Source organism: Jaculus jaculus, chromosome 22, assembly GCF_020740685.1.
Source record: "Jaculus jaculus isolate mJacJac1 chromosome 22, mJacJac1.mat.Y.cur, whole genome shotgun sequence".
In the NCBI taxonomy this organism is placed as follows: domain Eukaryota; kingdom Metazoa; phylum Chordata; class Mammalia; order Rodentia; family Dipodidae; genus Jaculus; species Jaculus jaculus.
In genome coordinates, this window is record NC_059123.1 from 12,096,637 (window position 1) to 12,113,719 (window position 17,083).

The following is a 17,083-nucleotide window of genomic DNA, read 5'->3' on the forward strand; positions in this document are numbered from 1 at the left end:
ATCTTAAGTACGTGAGCCATCTTATTGCTACTTCTTACTCAAAAATAGCAAACTTACATTTAATAACTAGAGCACACAGGAGAGGTCAATGCATTTATAATAAAAGAAGTTTTAAATATGCAAAATGCTTTGAAATTTTAAGTATCTTCAAACAAAAAAAAAGTCAAGCCCAACAAATCCTCATCAAATAACTTATTCTAACTACTAGAAGTTTCTAAATGAATCCCAAGAATGTCACAGTTCATTTTCTACATCAACTTGACTGACTTCAAGCTGCCAAGATATGGGTAAAAATTAGTTGTGGGGAGGATCCGATTTGGAGTGTTTAAATGAGGTTAGCAATGGTTGTATAGACCTAGTAAAACATATGTGGCCCCAGTGTGGATGGGCAGCCACCAATCTGTTGAGGTCCTGATAGACCCAAAAGTGTAAGGAAGGAAGGTGGAATCTCCTCTCACCTGCTGGTGCGCTCCTCTTCTGACCTCAGACTGGGGCTGACCCATTGGTGCCCTTGGCTCTGAGTACAACTCACACCCCCCTCTCAGATCTCTAGCATGCAGATGGTACACGCTGGGACCCAGCCCCCTAGCCACAAATCCTTGTACTGTAATAAATCTCACTATAGCAATTATTTCTGAAACTCCTGCTGGTGCTGTTCCCAAGGAGAACCTGAATATCCTTGCAATGTCAAGTCAACCTCAACCAGTGTCACCAGAACCTTGTCTCTTCTATTTGAACCCTTATACATTTTCTTTGCATGCAGACCATTGAAGAAGTTGAGTTTTCTCTGCATGACATATCTCTTTAAAATACATCTATGTGTGCATTGGGTTACCATACTGTTCTTCAAAAGATGTACAGGTATCATCACAAATAAAGTTATAAGTCTTTAAAAATTAATTAATTAGTTATCTCAAAGTGAAGTCTACTTATATTTTTATGCTTCAGTCCTGTTTATTTTAGTGAGATATATAAAATAAGCAACACATCTTCTGTTTCACCCACTTATATGCAATTATCCCTATTCAGTACAGTACAGATTCATTCTGCCCTGTGGAAACAGATGGAAAACAGCCAGGAACATGTTAAATTTCCAAATGCAATTTAGCTTAGTGACTTAAGTCATTCAATATTTCATGATTTACTTGCTGACTTAATTGTTCCTTCTTCCAAATTAATCAAGTGTAATCAGAATCAGGAAATTAAGACTCAGTGAGATTTGATGAAAAGTACTCATGGTGTTTGTAAAAACTGAAAAAAAAAAAAAACAAAAAAACAAAAAACTCTTAATGTCAACCAAGAGCAAGAGAACAGTTCCCAAATCATGGAAGGCTCCAGAATGCAACACATGAAAAGAAAAGCATTTCTTTTGAAAGAAATTAATATTTATCCTTCAATGAGAGGTACCTACCTGCTGGCTAAGGAATATAAACAATCAAAATATATAATATTAAATGTTTTCAAAAATGGAGCAGGTATAAGCTGATATTAGCCTGGAGATGCAAAATAGAGAGAGAAGGAGAGACAAAGAGAAGGAGATTATCAATCTTTCTGCTAGAAACCATAAAGCTAGGATGAAGAAGACAGGCTCCTGGGAGCTGCAGGTATCTACATCGAAGGCCCATGGGCTGTTTATCAGAGGACCCAGCTACTCCTAAGCATGTATCTCCCCAAAACCTGCAAGACAGTGTGAAATACATGTAGATTTCAGTAGTTGTATAGTCCTGGCAGAAAGACACTCTGCAGATGAAGGACTATATGAGGTCTACCTATTAAATAATAAAAAGATATCTCAAAAGAATCAAATTAGGACTGGAGAGATGGCGTAGCTGTTGAGTGCTTGCCTGTGAAGCCTAAGGACTCTGGTTCGAGGCTGGATTCCCCAGGACCCACGTTAGCCAGATGCACAAAGGGGTGCACACGTCTGGAGTTCGTTGGCAGCGGCTGGAGGCCCTGGCGCGCCCATTCTCTCTTTTGCTCTCTATCTGCCTCTTTCTCTCTCTGTCTTTCTCTCTCAAATAAATAAATAAAAATCTTTTAAAAAAAGAATCAAATTAAATTAATAGTAATTACTTATTAAAGTAGTCAACTACTTAAAACCCTGTACTTTTTATAAACATTTTTTAAAACTATTTTTATTATTTATTGGAGAGAGGAAGAGAGAGAAAAACAGATAGAATGGGTACACGAGAGATGTATGCACCCCGATATGCATCTGGCTTACATGGATACTGAGGAATTGAACCTGTCTCCTTACCCTCTGTGGAAAGCACCCTAACTGCTAAGCCACATCTCCAGTTCCCAAACCCTGTGCTTTTATAGCAGAAGACTACGAAAAGTCCAAAATGCATAGTAAATTCAAAACACTTAGAAATTGCCTAACATGGAATCTGTACATGCAAAAATAATGGGGATAAATTGGGGGAAATATCTTTAAAAATCTGTATGAATGAAAATATAATGGTCTAATGAAGACTTAAAAATAATTAAAAATTGCTTGATAGACTATGTTGATTGTATACACAAAGGAACTGAGAGCTTGAGGGAATAAAATGTATTCGTACTCCCCAGTGAAGAGGAAGACACTGAGGCCAAAAGTAGAGAGCCAAATTCTGCAAGTTCAGTTAAAAAAAAAAAAATCATCCCACAAATTAACAACAATAGAAGGGATCATTAAACTCAGTAAGGGAGTAGACTTGAATGACTTCATGGACTGTAAGTTTAGTCAATGAAAGGGAAAGGGCATTGCTCAGTATTAGAAAAGAATTGAAATTAGTCAGGACAATGTGTGTTTTGGTTATTTTATTATTAATGGGAAAGGCAGTAGTAGAACAATGAGAAAGCTAAATATGTAAAGGTCATCCCTACATGCCAATATTGTCCTCTGGTAGGTGAAGATGAATTCAAAAGAAATTCCAGGGAAACAGTGACCTTTCAGATCAATGACTATTTCCTATTACTCTTCTAGGGAGTGTTGTTTGATTTAAGCTGAGTTAGTAGAATGTCCTTTGAAGGAGGCAGGAGTCAAAGGCTGACATGATCATGTGACAAACCTGCCTTCCAAATGACGTCTGGTCTGAATACTTCTGCTGGGCTGTGAGCAAGGCATGATGAACTATCAGGACACTCTAAGGTTTGGGAGTGATCAAGACCACGCAAACTATTCTGAGGCAAAGATGAAAGCTTTTATTCAGAAAAAACATGAACTGCCAAGGCTGGCTCACAAGAGAGGAGCATAGCCAACCTGAGTTTATAGGGCATTTTTCAGTTGGGAGAAGGTGAGGAAACAACAACAAAAAAATCTCATTTGTTAAGTTGAATAGAAAACTTCCTGTAGACGACATGATTACATTAACTACTTAAAATAGCTAGGGTGTGACACCAGAACACTGACCACATGACTTATGAGATAAGAGCACAGGAATCCCTGACCTGGGCGCTGTTAGGCAATGAGGGGATAATGACCAGTGCTTTCTTGAAGAATGTGGATCATCCGCTTTCCTATGCCTCTGTCACCATTCTGCTGAGCATGGTGACTCCATCTTGGGAGCCCATCCCGACCTAGCAGGCATCAGTGGCCCTGTTCTGAAGTGAGCCTTGTCTTTCAGGCCTTGTCTCAGTGGTGGGACACTGAGGCACTTACTCTCTAGGATTGTTTGATGGATTCACTCCAAATGTCAGCGAACTCTGAAAATGTAAAGCTGGAATCTGGGGGTGAATTTAATCTTTGAAGTTAACAGCAAAGTGAATGCTGACAAAACTTGCTCTGGATGAAGGAATCTCATCTTTAAAATGTGTCATTTCTTCTCGAAATCACTTGTTTCTAAGTTAATTTGTATAAGAACAAGAGGAAACCATTGCCTCAGTACTAAACAGAACATGTTACAAGATTCACTCAAGCATGGTCTTCCATAAAGGAGATAGAAATTTTTCCAAACAAAATGACTGTTTTTTTTTTGTTGTTGTTTTTTTGTAAGTGGTAAGGATAAAAAGAAGAGAAAGTAAATGTGAATTATCTGAAGTCCAAGTTTATTTTTTCAGCAACAAAAACAGCATATCATTAGTAAGGAAAAAAAGATGATGAAAAAAAAAAAAACTTACACTCATTGAAGATGATAAAAGAGTAGTCTCCCAAAATTCAATAAAACAAAAGTCAAACTCAAAAGAAAGTCAACAAATGAGAGTAGAGTTTTACACTGAAAGTTTACAGAAATATTTGTTGGTACAGCGAAGTCAAGGGGAAAAAAAAGTCACAATTTCCTATCTATTAATTTTCAGACTATCTGAGGAAAAGAGAAGATACATATGGTTTTACCGTTTCTACTGCAGTAGTGAAAATTGCTCCCTCCCTTTGGTCCTGGGCAGTGCCCCTGGGTGGGATGAAGGGACAGTCTCAAAAATGCATGCCATCTTGAGAAGATGGACTTTCGCTCACCCCTTAGAAGCACTCGGGCTTTTGACTTCCAGGTAAGACACACACACATGTTATTAATGGTTAGAAAGAACTTGCTTGAGGAGGAAAAAAAAAATAATGAAACCATATAATTAATTCAATATTGGTTGTGTTTATTACCAGTTTCAGTAGCTATCAGAGAATATGTGTGAGCTATGAATATAAATCTCAAATGTATCTAAGCTATAATTGTGCCTTCACACTATATGCAATATCTAATTAATGTTTATGGTTTCTTAAATGAGAACTATCATTGCTCAAAAAGAAATGACAATGGCTAGGTGTGGTGGTGGCTCCTGCTTATACTCTCAGCACTGGGGAAGCTGAGGCAAAGATTACTGTGAGTTTAAGTCCCGGGTGGCCTACAAAATGAGTTGCTATTTCAAAAAGAAAACACACAGAGCAAGAAAAGGAAGAGAAGGAGGGAGAGGAGGAAAAGAGGAAGAGGTAAACATTTGGTAAAATACACCAGATGGAGTGTTTAGATCATATATATATATATTATATGGATGGATGGATGGATGTATATTTATACATACACATACATATGCACATACATTTTAGAGAAAGCAAGCAAGAGAGAGACTTGGCCCACTAGGGCCTCAGCCAATACAATTGAATTCCAGATGCTTGCACCACCTAGTGGGCGTGTGCGACCTTGCACTTGCCTCACCTTTTTGTATCTGCCTTAAGTGGAATCTGTAGGTAGATCAAACATGGGTTGTCAGGCTTTTCAGGCAAGCACCTTAACTGCTAAGCCATCTCTCTAGCACTAGGTACTTTTTTTATTTTGGTTTTTGAGGTAGGGTCTCACTCTGGTCCAGGCCTACCTGGAAGTAACTATGTAGTATCAGGGTGGCCTCGAACTCATGGCAATCCTCCTACATCTGCCTCTGAGTGCTTGGATTAAAGGCACACACTACCACTCCTGGACCTAGATACTATTTTTTAATATATATATATATTTTAATTTTTTATTTTTATTTATTTGAGAGCAACTGACAGAGAGAGAAAGAGGCAGAGAGAGAGGAGAGAGAGAGAGAGAGATTGAGAATGGGCATGCCAGGGCCTCCAGCTACTGCAAATGAATTCCAGATGCATGTGCCCCCTTGTGCATCTGGCTAATGTGGGTCCTGGGGAATCGAGCCTTGAACTGATGTCCTTAGGTTTCACAGGCAAGCACTTAACCACTAAGCCATCTCTCCAGCACCTAGATACTATTGTTTAATTAGCTGATGGAACTCATCTGGTGGTATAATTTACTACATTACTTCAGTGCACATCAGGAAGTATTTAGGTGGAGGCTGGGGAGATGGCTGAACAATTAAAGACACTTGCTTGTTAAGCCTGTTGGCCTGAGTTCAGTTCCCTAGGACCCACACAAAGCTTCCCAGGGTCCAGTCTCATTTGCAGCACAAGAGACCCTGCCACAAAGAAGGTGGAGCACAGATGACTCACCTGAATCCTCATCTGTGCACCCATGGCACACACATGCATATACTTACATACATACATACATACACATATACATACACACACACACATACATGCACACACATACATGCCCACATATGCACATACACCTATTCTCTATCTGCCTCTTTCTCTGTCTGTCACATTTAAATACATAAATAATATATTTTCATATTTAAAAAAAAACTGAAACCAAGGCTCACTGTGGCTCATGCCTGAAATTTTAGAACTCAGAAAGCTGAAGCGGGAATATTCCCAAAAGTTCAAGGCCAACTTGACCTATTGAATGAGATTGTGTTAAGAGGAAAAAAAAAAAAAAACTGAATAGTAAACAGTAACAATCCCTTTTCCTTTCCCTCTTTAAATAAAAAAGTCTTTAAAATTCTGGATTATATATTTATTGAAAATACAAAATTTGGCCAAATGGCCTACTTTGTTAGAGCAGGTGGACAGTTAACATGATAATGATGAGAATTTTAAAAAATAATGGAGCCGGGCGTGGTGGCGCACGCCTTTAATCCCAGCACTCAGGAGGCAGAGGTAGGAGGATCGCCGTGAGTTCGAGGCCACCCTGAGACTACATAGTGAATTCCAGGTCAGCCTGAGCCAGAGTGAGACCCTACCTCGAAAAACCAAAAAAAAAAAAAAAAAAAAAAAAAATGGATCACGTATGTGTTCTGCAGAATAAAATGTGTGGAGCCGGGAAGCTGGGCTGGCAGTGACACCCCAGAGAGAGATGTCACCCACTGAGGGGGAATCAGGAGGGCGCAGATGTGGGAGCATCTCTGCTGCAGCGGAACTTGCTCTCTCTACCTCCCTTGTGCATTCAAAGCCAGGCAGTTATGGAAGTCTGTCTGGTTATATATATATATATTGAAATCTTCAAAGCTTTTTTAAATAAGATATGGACATATTTAGTATGTAAACAATACATGTTGGTACCATCCTTTCCCTCCTCCCTGCCCCTTTTCTGAAGAGGCCTTCCTCGTTGGGGTGCAGGTCAACCCCATGGGATGACAGGTCAGGCATTACGGGGCAGCAGTCAGTCACGGGGGAGACGGCGTCTCTGTGCAAAGTGCCCCAGCCTGTGGCTCTGTCTTGATGGCATCAGCATAGGTGCTCTCCAGGGCAAAATGAGAGAGCACTGCCCGTCTTTGAGACTCAGGAGGAGGAAGTGACACGAAGGGCTTTCCAGAGAACTGACTCAGGCTTTTTTACCACTTGGGCACAACACTGCTAGTGAGGGAAGTGAAGGAAGTTTCCTATTTGTTGAGAGACTTTCTAGCTTCTTCTCAATCCTCGAGTTCAAAATGTACGTATTGTCTTTTGTGATCTTCACATTGGAGATTTTATTATTTTTCTGGCTTGAATTAATTCATGTGCTCAGATCTACTTCTTTATATAAGGAAATAGGCATGCATGCATATGCACACTAACTTGAGTTTGGAGTTTTTCCTTTTTAGAAATACTTGGTATTTATTTGAGAGAGGGGGAAAGCATGGGTGTGCTGCGGCCTCCTACCATTGCAAATTCATCCAGAAGCACACAATTCTTTGTGCATCTAGTTGGATGTGGGTACTGGGGAATTGGATTCAGGACTTCGGGCTTTATAAGGAAGCACTTTTAACCAGTGAGTCATCTCTACAGTCCAGCTTTCCTTTCCTTTCCTTTCCTTTCCTTTCCTTTCCTTTCCTTTCCTTTCCTTTCCTTTCCTTTCCTTTCCTTTCCTTTCCTTTCCTTTCCTTTCCTTTTCCTTTTTGGTCTTTTTTTAAAAAACAGGGAGGGGAGAAAAGAAAGGGAGGGTGAGAGAGAGAGAGAGGGAGTGGGGGGGGGAGAGAGAAAGAGATAGAATGGGTGTGCCAGGGAGTCCAGCAAGTGAACTCTAGACATATGTGACGCCTTGTGCATCCAACTGGCTTATGTGGGTTCTGGGGTATCAAACCTTAGTCCTTTGGCTCTGCAGGCAAGTGTCTTAACCACTAAACCATTTCTCAAGCCCACCAGCTTTCTATTTCTTATATGTATTCTATATAAAGTGTTGCCTGACCTGGCCCTGTAGAATTGCTCACTTCTGCACAGTACAGTGCTTCCATTAATTGCACTTTTCTTTTCTTTTGTTTTGTTTTTTGGCTTTTCAAGGTAGGGTCTCACTCTAGCCCAGCCTGATCTGGAATTCACTATGTAGTCCCAGGGTGGCCTCAAATTCATGGCAATCCTCCTACCTCTGCCTCGTGAGTGCTGGGGTTAAAGGCGTGTGCCACCCTGGTCTAATTACACTTTTTACTACAATGTGTTTGCATGTAACATGTCAAATGAGCATATTTTCACCCACATCATACTGACAACTATTCAAGACAAGATCATCTCAAAATTTCTGTTTCCTAAGGGCTTAATAATAATGACCAGAACATAGTAATTGCTCAATATTGAACCAATTGTTTTCTAAAATACAGTATGATTGCTTTAACATTTAAACATGTCATATGAGCATTGTCTGCTTCCTTTATTTCCTGCGTCACCTGAATAATTGAGTAAGTAAATGAAGCAATGGTATATAGATGATAACTTAATAGTTGATGAGTTGTGTTGGACCCTGCACAGTTCATCATACTAAAATTCTTTTAGGAAAGATAAGTTGGCATTGTGCTCCAGTCTTTTTCTCCATTTCTGCTTTAAATATAAAATAAAAGCAAAATTTTTTCAGTTACATTTTTTTTTGTTCTTCACTGAAGAAAGATTTCAAGTATTAGCAAGGTCTTTCTCTTGTTATTTCTAAACTGATTAGTGAATAGAGAATTGGTTCCAAATGTGACAATAACAATTGACAGAGTAGGAGAAACCACTGACAAGTTATATACCTAACAAGGGAATTGTGTCTGGTATATAAGTCTCGGGCTGGAGACATGGCTTAGTGGCAAAGCACTTGCCTGTGAAGCCTAGGGACCCGGTTCAAGGCTCCATTCCCCAGGACCCAAGTTAGCCAGATGCACAAGGGGGTGCATACAGCTGTAGTTCGTTTGCAGTGTCTGGAGGCCCTGGTGCACCCATTCTCTCTTTCCCTCTCTCTCTCTCTCTCTCTCTCTCTCTCTCTCTCTCTCTCTCTCTCTCTCTGTCACTCTTAAATAAATAACTAAAAATAAACTTTAAAAAAAATCTCAAAACTCAGTAACAAAAGTATAAAAATACCAACAGCCCAGCTTTAAAACTGGCAACAGATCTGACAATTATTTTTCCAAGAAACTATACAGATGCCCAATATACACATTAAAAGGTATTTAATATTTTTGACTATTAGAGAGAAATTGAAGCTACATGAGGTACTAATTCTCACACAGTAGGATGCGATCTAATCACAAAGTGCAGAAAGAAAACAACAAGTATTGGTGAGGCTACAGAGAAACTAGAGCCTCATCTGTCACTGGTGGGAGTGCAGGGTGGACGTAGCCACACTGGAATAGCGTGGCATCCTTTGAAATATTTAATATGACCCAATCATTCTATTCTTTTTAAATTTTATTTATTTATTTTTAAGCAGAGAGAAACAGAGAGGAGAGAGAGGGAAAGAGGGAGAATGAATCTGGGCACTAGGGCCTCTGTCCACTGTCAATGGACTTCAGATGCAGGCACCACTTTGTGAATCTGGCTTTATTTGAGTACTGGGGAATCAAGCCTGGGTTTGTTAGGCTTTAAAGGCAAAGGCCTTGGCCACTGGACCACCCCTCCCACCCCTAGTCATTCCACTCTTCAACTGATGCTCCATGTCAGTGGAAAATATGGCCATTCAAAACCTCATGCACCAATGTTCAGAGGATCATGATGCATTCTACTCAAAGCAGTAGAAGCAATTCAAATACTCATTGATTAATAAAATGTGGCCCATCCATCAACAACATTTTATTCAATAATAACAAGGAATAACACTGACACATGCTATGAGGGAGGGAAACCTTGAAAACTGCGTGCTCAGTGGAAGAAGCCACTTCTTAGAAAGCTCTCATCATGTGGACCCCTCCTATGATACAAAACGCTGAAGCCCACAGGGGCAGGAAGCCGAGGAGCCATAACTCAAGGCGAGAGCCGGTAAGGGGAAGAACAAAAGGTAATTTTTCTGGCTATGGTCACACAGCTCAGAATATGTCAAAAAAAAAAAAAACAAAACAAAACATTGAATTCTTCACTTTCTTTTTCTATTTTATACATTGTCTCGTGTAGCTAAGATTGTCAAGGAACTCACTGTGCAAATAAGGTTGGTCTTGAAATCCTAAACCTCCAGCTTCTAACAGCTGAGCGCTGGGGTTACAGGCACGCACCTCCACACCCAGCTAACTCGTGTGCTTTAAATGCAGTAAATTGCATGACGTTTGGATTACATCTTGAAAACCATCTGCTTTAAAATGTTAACAAAGAGATAGAGAGATGGTTCTGTTGACACAGGCCCATTCTCTGCAAGCCTGCCTATACCAGTTTGATCTCCAGCACCAACATAACCACCCCCCCCCACAGAGTTGTATAAATATCTCTAATTTCAGTTCACCTATAGTAATGGAAGTCTGAGCCAGAAAAATCTAGAAGCTCATAGGCCAGCAAGACTGGCCTTCCCAGGGCAAAAATACAAGAAGAATCCTTTCTCCAACAAGGTGGAAGGAGAAAATCAATACCTCCAAGGTTGTCCTCCACCCATAGATCACCACATACACACCCATACACACATATGCACTTACATACATACATGCATATATATGCAAGCACAAACAATAGTAATTATGTAAAATATGATAGGTGTGGTATGACATATATGTAATTCCAGGACATGGGCAGCTAAGCAAGAAGATTATTGTAAGTCTATTAGCCTGGTCTACATAGTAAGTACCAGGCTAGCCTGGTTTACAAAGTGAGACTATGTCTAAAAAAGAAAAGAAATATAAAACAGAAACAAACAAACACAACAACCAAAAAAAAAAAAACATGAAGTAATTATGAAGGTAAAAGCTCTACATCTATATATTTCTGCTTCAGAGTTCAATATTCTTCATGGGACAACTTTATCTTTCCCAAAGGAACAACACACTTATAAAGACATGACAATCTATACATTATGTAATACCTATTAAATGTCAACTAAATCATTTTTTCTGAACTGCATGGAATACTGTTCACAAAAATCTTTATAGAATGAACTTAGTAAGACTTCGTCTGCTAGCTCATAAAATAAAAAAAGTTATCAGTCTGCTCTGACCACTAATAATTATGCATTGTTGCTCTTCTCTACATGCCCAGATCCTGAGAAGCTACTGGACTCGAGTTTTAAGTGTGCAGATCGATGACTCTTAGTCAGTGATCCTTAGCACAGCCTTAATGGTGCTAGGAAGCAAGTACTATCATTTTGCTAGTTTTTCTATGTGAGAGAACTGAGGCTTTTAGAGGTTAAGTTGCCCCATATGACCTAATAAATTAAGGGTCTGAGGGTCAAGGACAGACATTTCTGGAAATGGAGATTACAATCTCACAAGTTTATAGTCTTTGTGAATAAGTATTCTGGTTGTTTACATATTAAATATACTGACTCTCATAAAATCATTTTCCTGATTGCAAACACAATGTCTAACCATACCATCATGTTCTTCTGCTTATAATTGCTTTTTCCTTGAATCATCAGATCTTAATAAGTGAGATGATAAGAGCTTCTTTCAAAATCAATATTTGTTTATTAGGCTGTTTTGGGGGAACTTAGATGAATCTTGATTTATTTGCAGTCTTTCCAGTTCCTTATCAGGCACCAAATAAGGTCACTGAACAAGGCTGGAGAACCTCCCCTGCACCAACCCTGTGACTCACTCTCAGCTTAACTGAACTATTAAAAAACATGAAGACAAGCTGTTTCCAGAAATGAACCTTTCAACTCCTCTAAATTCAAAACTGACTTTTTCTGAGAACAAACAGTATGTGCTTGTTAAGGGAGTTGTCAGAGTGAGTTCTTTAGAGTTCTATATTTTTTTTCTCTTCTTTGAACAGTGTGTTGTTTTTAAATGGTTTAACCTCTTGAGAACTAGTGTGCTCCATTTTGAGCTTGGGGAATTTTCTTTAGAGGCATGTGTGTGGCGGGGTGTGTGATGTGATGTGTGCGTAATGCATGCATGTGTGTATGCAGGCGCATGTGCTGTATGCCCACGTGAGCAGAAGCTAGAGAAAATTGCTGAGTATCCTCCTCTTTGCTCATTTTCCGTTTTCATCGAGAGAGTCTCTCATTCAATTCAGGACTGCCATCTTACTCTCTTGTTTCCTGTCAGCAAGACCTGGTGATTCTCCAGTATTTGTACCCTGAAGGACCAGGGTTGTGGATATTATGCAGCCATGCTCGGCTCGGCGAGTGGATGCTAATGGTCCAGACTTCTGCCACTTCGGGCCATCTTCCACCTCATGCCTGCTTAGCAGTAGATCTTAACTGCTGAGCCATCTCATTGGCCGTGAGCTCCAAGAATCTTTAAGATTGCTTTTTACTTAATCCTATTTGAAGATTTACCAGCTCCTTTTTATTTATATTAAGCAAAAAACATGGTGAAACTAATTTACCAGAGTGGGCCATAGGGTGTTTATGTTTCTTTCACTGAGTTCCAGGATAGTGCTTTCTGGAATTAAAACTTCCATTAGGGGGCTGAAGAGATGGCTTAGAGGTTAAGGCACTTGCCTCCCATGCCTAAGGACCCATATTCAACTCTCCAGATCCACGGAAGCCAGATGCACAAGGGTGAGGCAAGGTCACACATGCCCACAAGGTGGTGCAAGTATCTGGAGTTGCATTGCATTGGCTGAGGCCCTGGCATACCATTTCTCTCCCTCCTTCTCTCTCTCTGTAAAAAAATAATAATAAAATTAAAAAAAAAAAAACATTAGGATAGGCAGTGATGTCAGATAGCAGAGACCTGGGGCTAAGGTCTGTGTTTCTTGGCAAAAGGCTGCTGTTTTTTCAGAACCCTCATGCAGAAACACAACTATGCAGCCACTAACAGCAAGTAGAAATTACCCAAGGAATTACAAGTCAGTTCAAGCAAGGAATTCATTAAAAATAGGAACCCAAGTCAGCATCACAAGATCACATCAGGAGATAAGTCAGTTTGATGGGGTGCCAGCCCTTGGCAGCCACACATGCTGTAAAGCTATTGTTTTGCAGGAAGAAACGCAGTGCATTTGCTTCTAATGGGACTTTACTTAGGACTACAAAAAAAGAGAAAAAAAGAACGATTCACACCAAACCACTGTCTTGTTTATCGTGCAGATCAACTTCTACCACAGTCAGTGTGAACTAGAACAGAGAAGGGCAAAGAGGAGACACACAGTGGGGTGACTGCAGCTGCCAAGTTCACGGGCAGAGTGGCGATGACGTGTCCTTCCCATTTACTGAGAAACATCTGTGCACATTGAAACTGGTATTACTAACTTAAAAACAGAAGCAAAGCCAAATAGCCCAGGTTCAACTCCCCAGGACCCACGTAACCCAGATGCACAGAGGGCACATGCATCTGGAGTTCATTTGCAGTGGCTGGAGGCCCTGGTGAGCTTATTGTCTGTCTGTCTGTCTGTCTGTCTGTCTGTTTGTCTCTCTCTCTCTCTCTCTCTCTCTTTCTCTCTCTGTCTCTCTCTACCTGCTTATTTCTGTAGCTTTTTCTCTCAAATAAATAAATAAAAATAATATATTTTATAAGACAAAGCCATAGTGGTTGTTGCACACACACACACACACACACACACACACACAATTTATTAGGAGATACTAACACTAGAGGGCTCCATATAATGTTCTCTATTCTACAATGATTAAAGTAATACATGCTATAAGAGCCCAAAGGAGAGAGGAGCAACCTCATTCTATGTACGGATATGTGCACAGAGCATGTGAACTCTGACTTGAAACATTCCTAGGAAGTTCTTGATGGAACATGAGCATGTGTATGGCAATATAAAGTCAGATGACAGTGAATAACTTAATACAGCAGAATTGCAACAGAACACAAAGTTGAAAAGAGTGAGACAATTTAGATTGTTGGGCCTCATGAGCCAGGTATAGGCTATTATGTCTTAATATAGCAGCCCATGGATTTTTAATAACAATGAACAATGCACAAGCATAATTCTGGCATCAACGGGAGGATATATTTTAAGAGGAGTGAGAGGAGAAGAAAGGGCTGGAGAGATTGCTTAGTGGTTTAGGTGCTTCCCTGTGAAGCATAAGGACCCAGGTTTGATTCTCTAGGTCACACATAATTCCCAAGTTCTGTATGTGATCCACAGTCTGTCCACTAGAACACATCTCTGTACAGTTTCTGTGTCACCTTAAGGCATAGATTCAAGATGATTACATTTGGTTCATGACTGCACCAATGCTGTAATGTAGTTACAAAAAAAGAAATCAGGGCTGGAGAGATGGCATAGCAGTTAAGCACTTGCCTATAAAACCTAAGGAGCCTGGTTCGAGGCTCAATTCCCCAGGACCCACATTAGCCAGATGCACAAGGGGGCGCAAGCGTCTGGAGTTTGTCTGCAGTGGCTGGAGGCCCTGGCGAGCCCATTCTCTCTCTCTCTCTCTCTCTCTCTCTCTCTCTCTCTCTCTCTCTCTCAGCCTCATTCTCTCTCTGTCCCTCTCAAATAAATAAACAGAAAAAAAATTACAGAAAAAAGAAATCACACTGTTTACTTTTGCATGTTGACATTTTCCATGTAGAACACAACAAATATAGTACCCAAGTTAGTCTGTGATTTTATGTGTGTCCATGATAATATCTAGTCAAAAGGTCAAACAACCTTGCTGTAGGTGTGGTAGAAATTCTGCCCTCCTGGAGCTGTGGATATGTGCATTCTGGTGTCAATGTCAAGAACAGGGTTCAGATTCCTTGTCTGTACAATAAGGACATTGAGGTGCCCTTCCAAGTTTTAGGTTCTCATATTCTGTAACCACACAAAAATCCTTGAAGGAACATGAATGATTCAGTAGGTAGAGATTTACAATCACCTTAAGGAATCTTTATTCATCGCTTTGCTTAAGAAAATATAAAATGGCATTCTCTTGTCATATCCCATCATTTTCAGTCTGAGAAACTGAGAAACACAGTGGAGATATTTGACTTGGCATTTTTCTTCCAAGCTAATACTGAGTATCATCAGACTCAAGATCTACTGGAGAAATACTTCGGTCTTTTTGATGATTCCTAGTTCTGGCCAGACAGTGGAGATTTTAGCTGTGAATAGCCTCATGGCATTCCGCGTGAATTCTTGCTGAGAGTTCCAAAGGCTTGACCTTTCGATTACACTTAAATTTGGTCTTAGATTTCTTTGCTTTTCAGTTTTCTCAGTTGCTGTTTTTGAGAGGCTGGCATTTGTGCTGTGCTTAGGTTTCACCCCTCGCTTCAGAAGTTCTTTGAGTAATCGGTCGAAAACCAGAAAAAGAGAAACAAGAGATAAAAAATACTGATACGGGGAAAATATCAAAGAATTGAATGACAGAAAAATGAGTCAAAAGGGAGAAGTTTAAGTATATATATATTTATTTTTACAAAAGAGATACATTTTTCAATTGGAATTTTATTTTATGAATTCTCTAGCTCTATTAAAGGTTGCAAATCCTCTGTGATATTCTCATGGCCAATGAAGGGAGAGGTGAATAACAAAGAGTTAAGAGCAGAGAAAATAAATGATGATTCACGGATCTGAATGATGGTCACATGGCTTCATAGCTGGTTTGCACCCAGGAAAGGAGTTGATCTACTGCTTAGAAGCAGACTGTAAGTGGCCATTCCTTTCTTTATGTCTCCAGAACAGTAACACGCACAGAATGATGTTCAACAATTCCTGAGGTGTGAGCTGAAGTCCACAACATATCAACATGGTTGTCACTAGGCCAAAATTAGGTCCATAATCATTCTGAAATGGAAATTTCTTTCACTCACACTCATGAGTGGAGACAGGAGTTTTCTATAGGCTCTACGACCTGTAACATAACCACAGGCTGCAGGTAAAAGCAGAAAGGAGCACAGCCTCCTATCAAGCCAGTTGTGGAAGATACATATATGATGTCATGCAAAACAAACACAAGTAACTGAGGAGCTAGCTGATATCCCCCAGTGGGTCTCCTAACAGTGCTTTGGTGAAGAAACCAGACACACATGACAATGTCCACATCCCCAGTAATTAGATAACCAGGATAATGTCCAGGCATTCAATAATGAGACACACAGGGTAATGTCCATGCTTTCAAGAATCAGCAGCCCTAGTGTAGCATAATCACTTTAAAAATATCTTCTGGCTGCCAGGAATAATGTATTTTTCAAGAAAATCAAATTATGGGAAATATGGTTATGTGGTTTATGGGAAAAATTCAAAGCAGGTTGGAGGTCTTCTGCTACATATGACATTTCAGTCTACAAATATCATACCAAAGTCAGAGAACCCATATGGGTAACCCTCACCTCACTGAGAAGCAAGCTAGCACAGGGGAAATGCCAGCAGCTATATTCCCAAAAGAATGAACAATGATTTCACACAGCACCACAGAAAGCAATGCCAGGATTCATGGAACATGCTGGCCTAGAGATCTGTACCTTGCTTCAAGGGCCCGAAAAGACGGGTTAAACTTAAGTTCTCCAGAAGCCTGCTCTATAAGGAGCATATTCTAAACCAATTTAAAAATTAAACATTCATTTTCACACAATGACATTCATCCTTAAAAGGGTATATGATTGGTGCTTTTTTCTAGTGCTAGAATGAATTTTCAGCTACTGTTACATTTCCATTACTTAGTTGAATAAGCCTTGCATTTAAAAAGGTATTAATTTTCTAGTAGACTTGAAAAATCATAAAGACCAGGCTTTCAAAAGAAAATTAAAATCATCTATGAAACTTTCCTTCAGATATTTGGTATTAATATTTTGATATTATCCATCCTTTTCTTAAGTGTAATGGAGGAATATATGCACATTTCTTTCAAGGAATGAAAAGATGGTTTAAAAAAGTGCAGTAGAGGGGATAAACATGTTAAAAGGACAATAAATACAAGAATGTATGTGCCATTATAAAACCTACTACTTCATACATTACAAACAGTAAAACTCTGCATAAATAATTCATAGTATTTTCATATTATATATATATATTTATATATATAAATAT

At 39.6% G+C, this 17,083-nt stretch overlaps 1 protein-coding gene across 1 annotated transcript in view; it reads left to right on the forward strand.

The window, feature by feature from the left end:
* The window catches only part of Pik3c2g (phosphatidylinositol-4-phosphate 3-kinase catalytic subunit type 2 gamma), a 336,855-nt gene that overhangs the window by 104,473 nt on the left and 215,299 nt on the right, over window positions 1-17,083 (forward strand). The window contains exon 15 of the mRNA XM_045139435.1: window positions 4,279-4,467. Coding sequence (XP_044995370.1) covers window positions 4,279-4,467 — 189 coding nt within the window. The remainder of the gene's footprint in view (window positions 1-4,278; window positions 4,468-17,083) is intronic.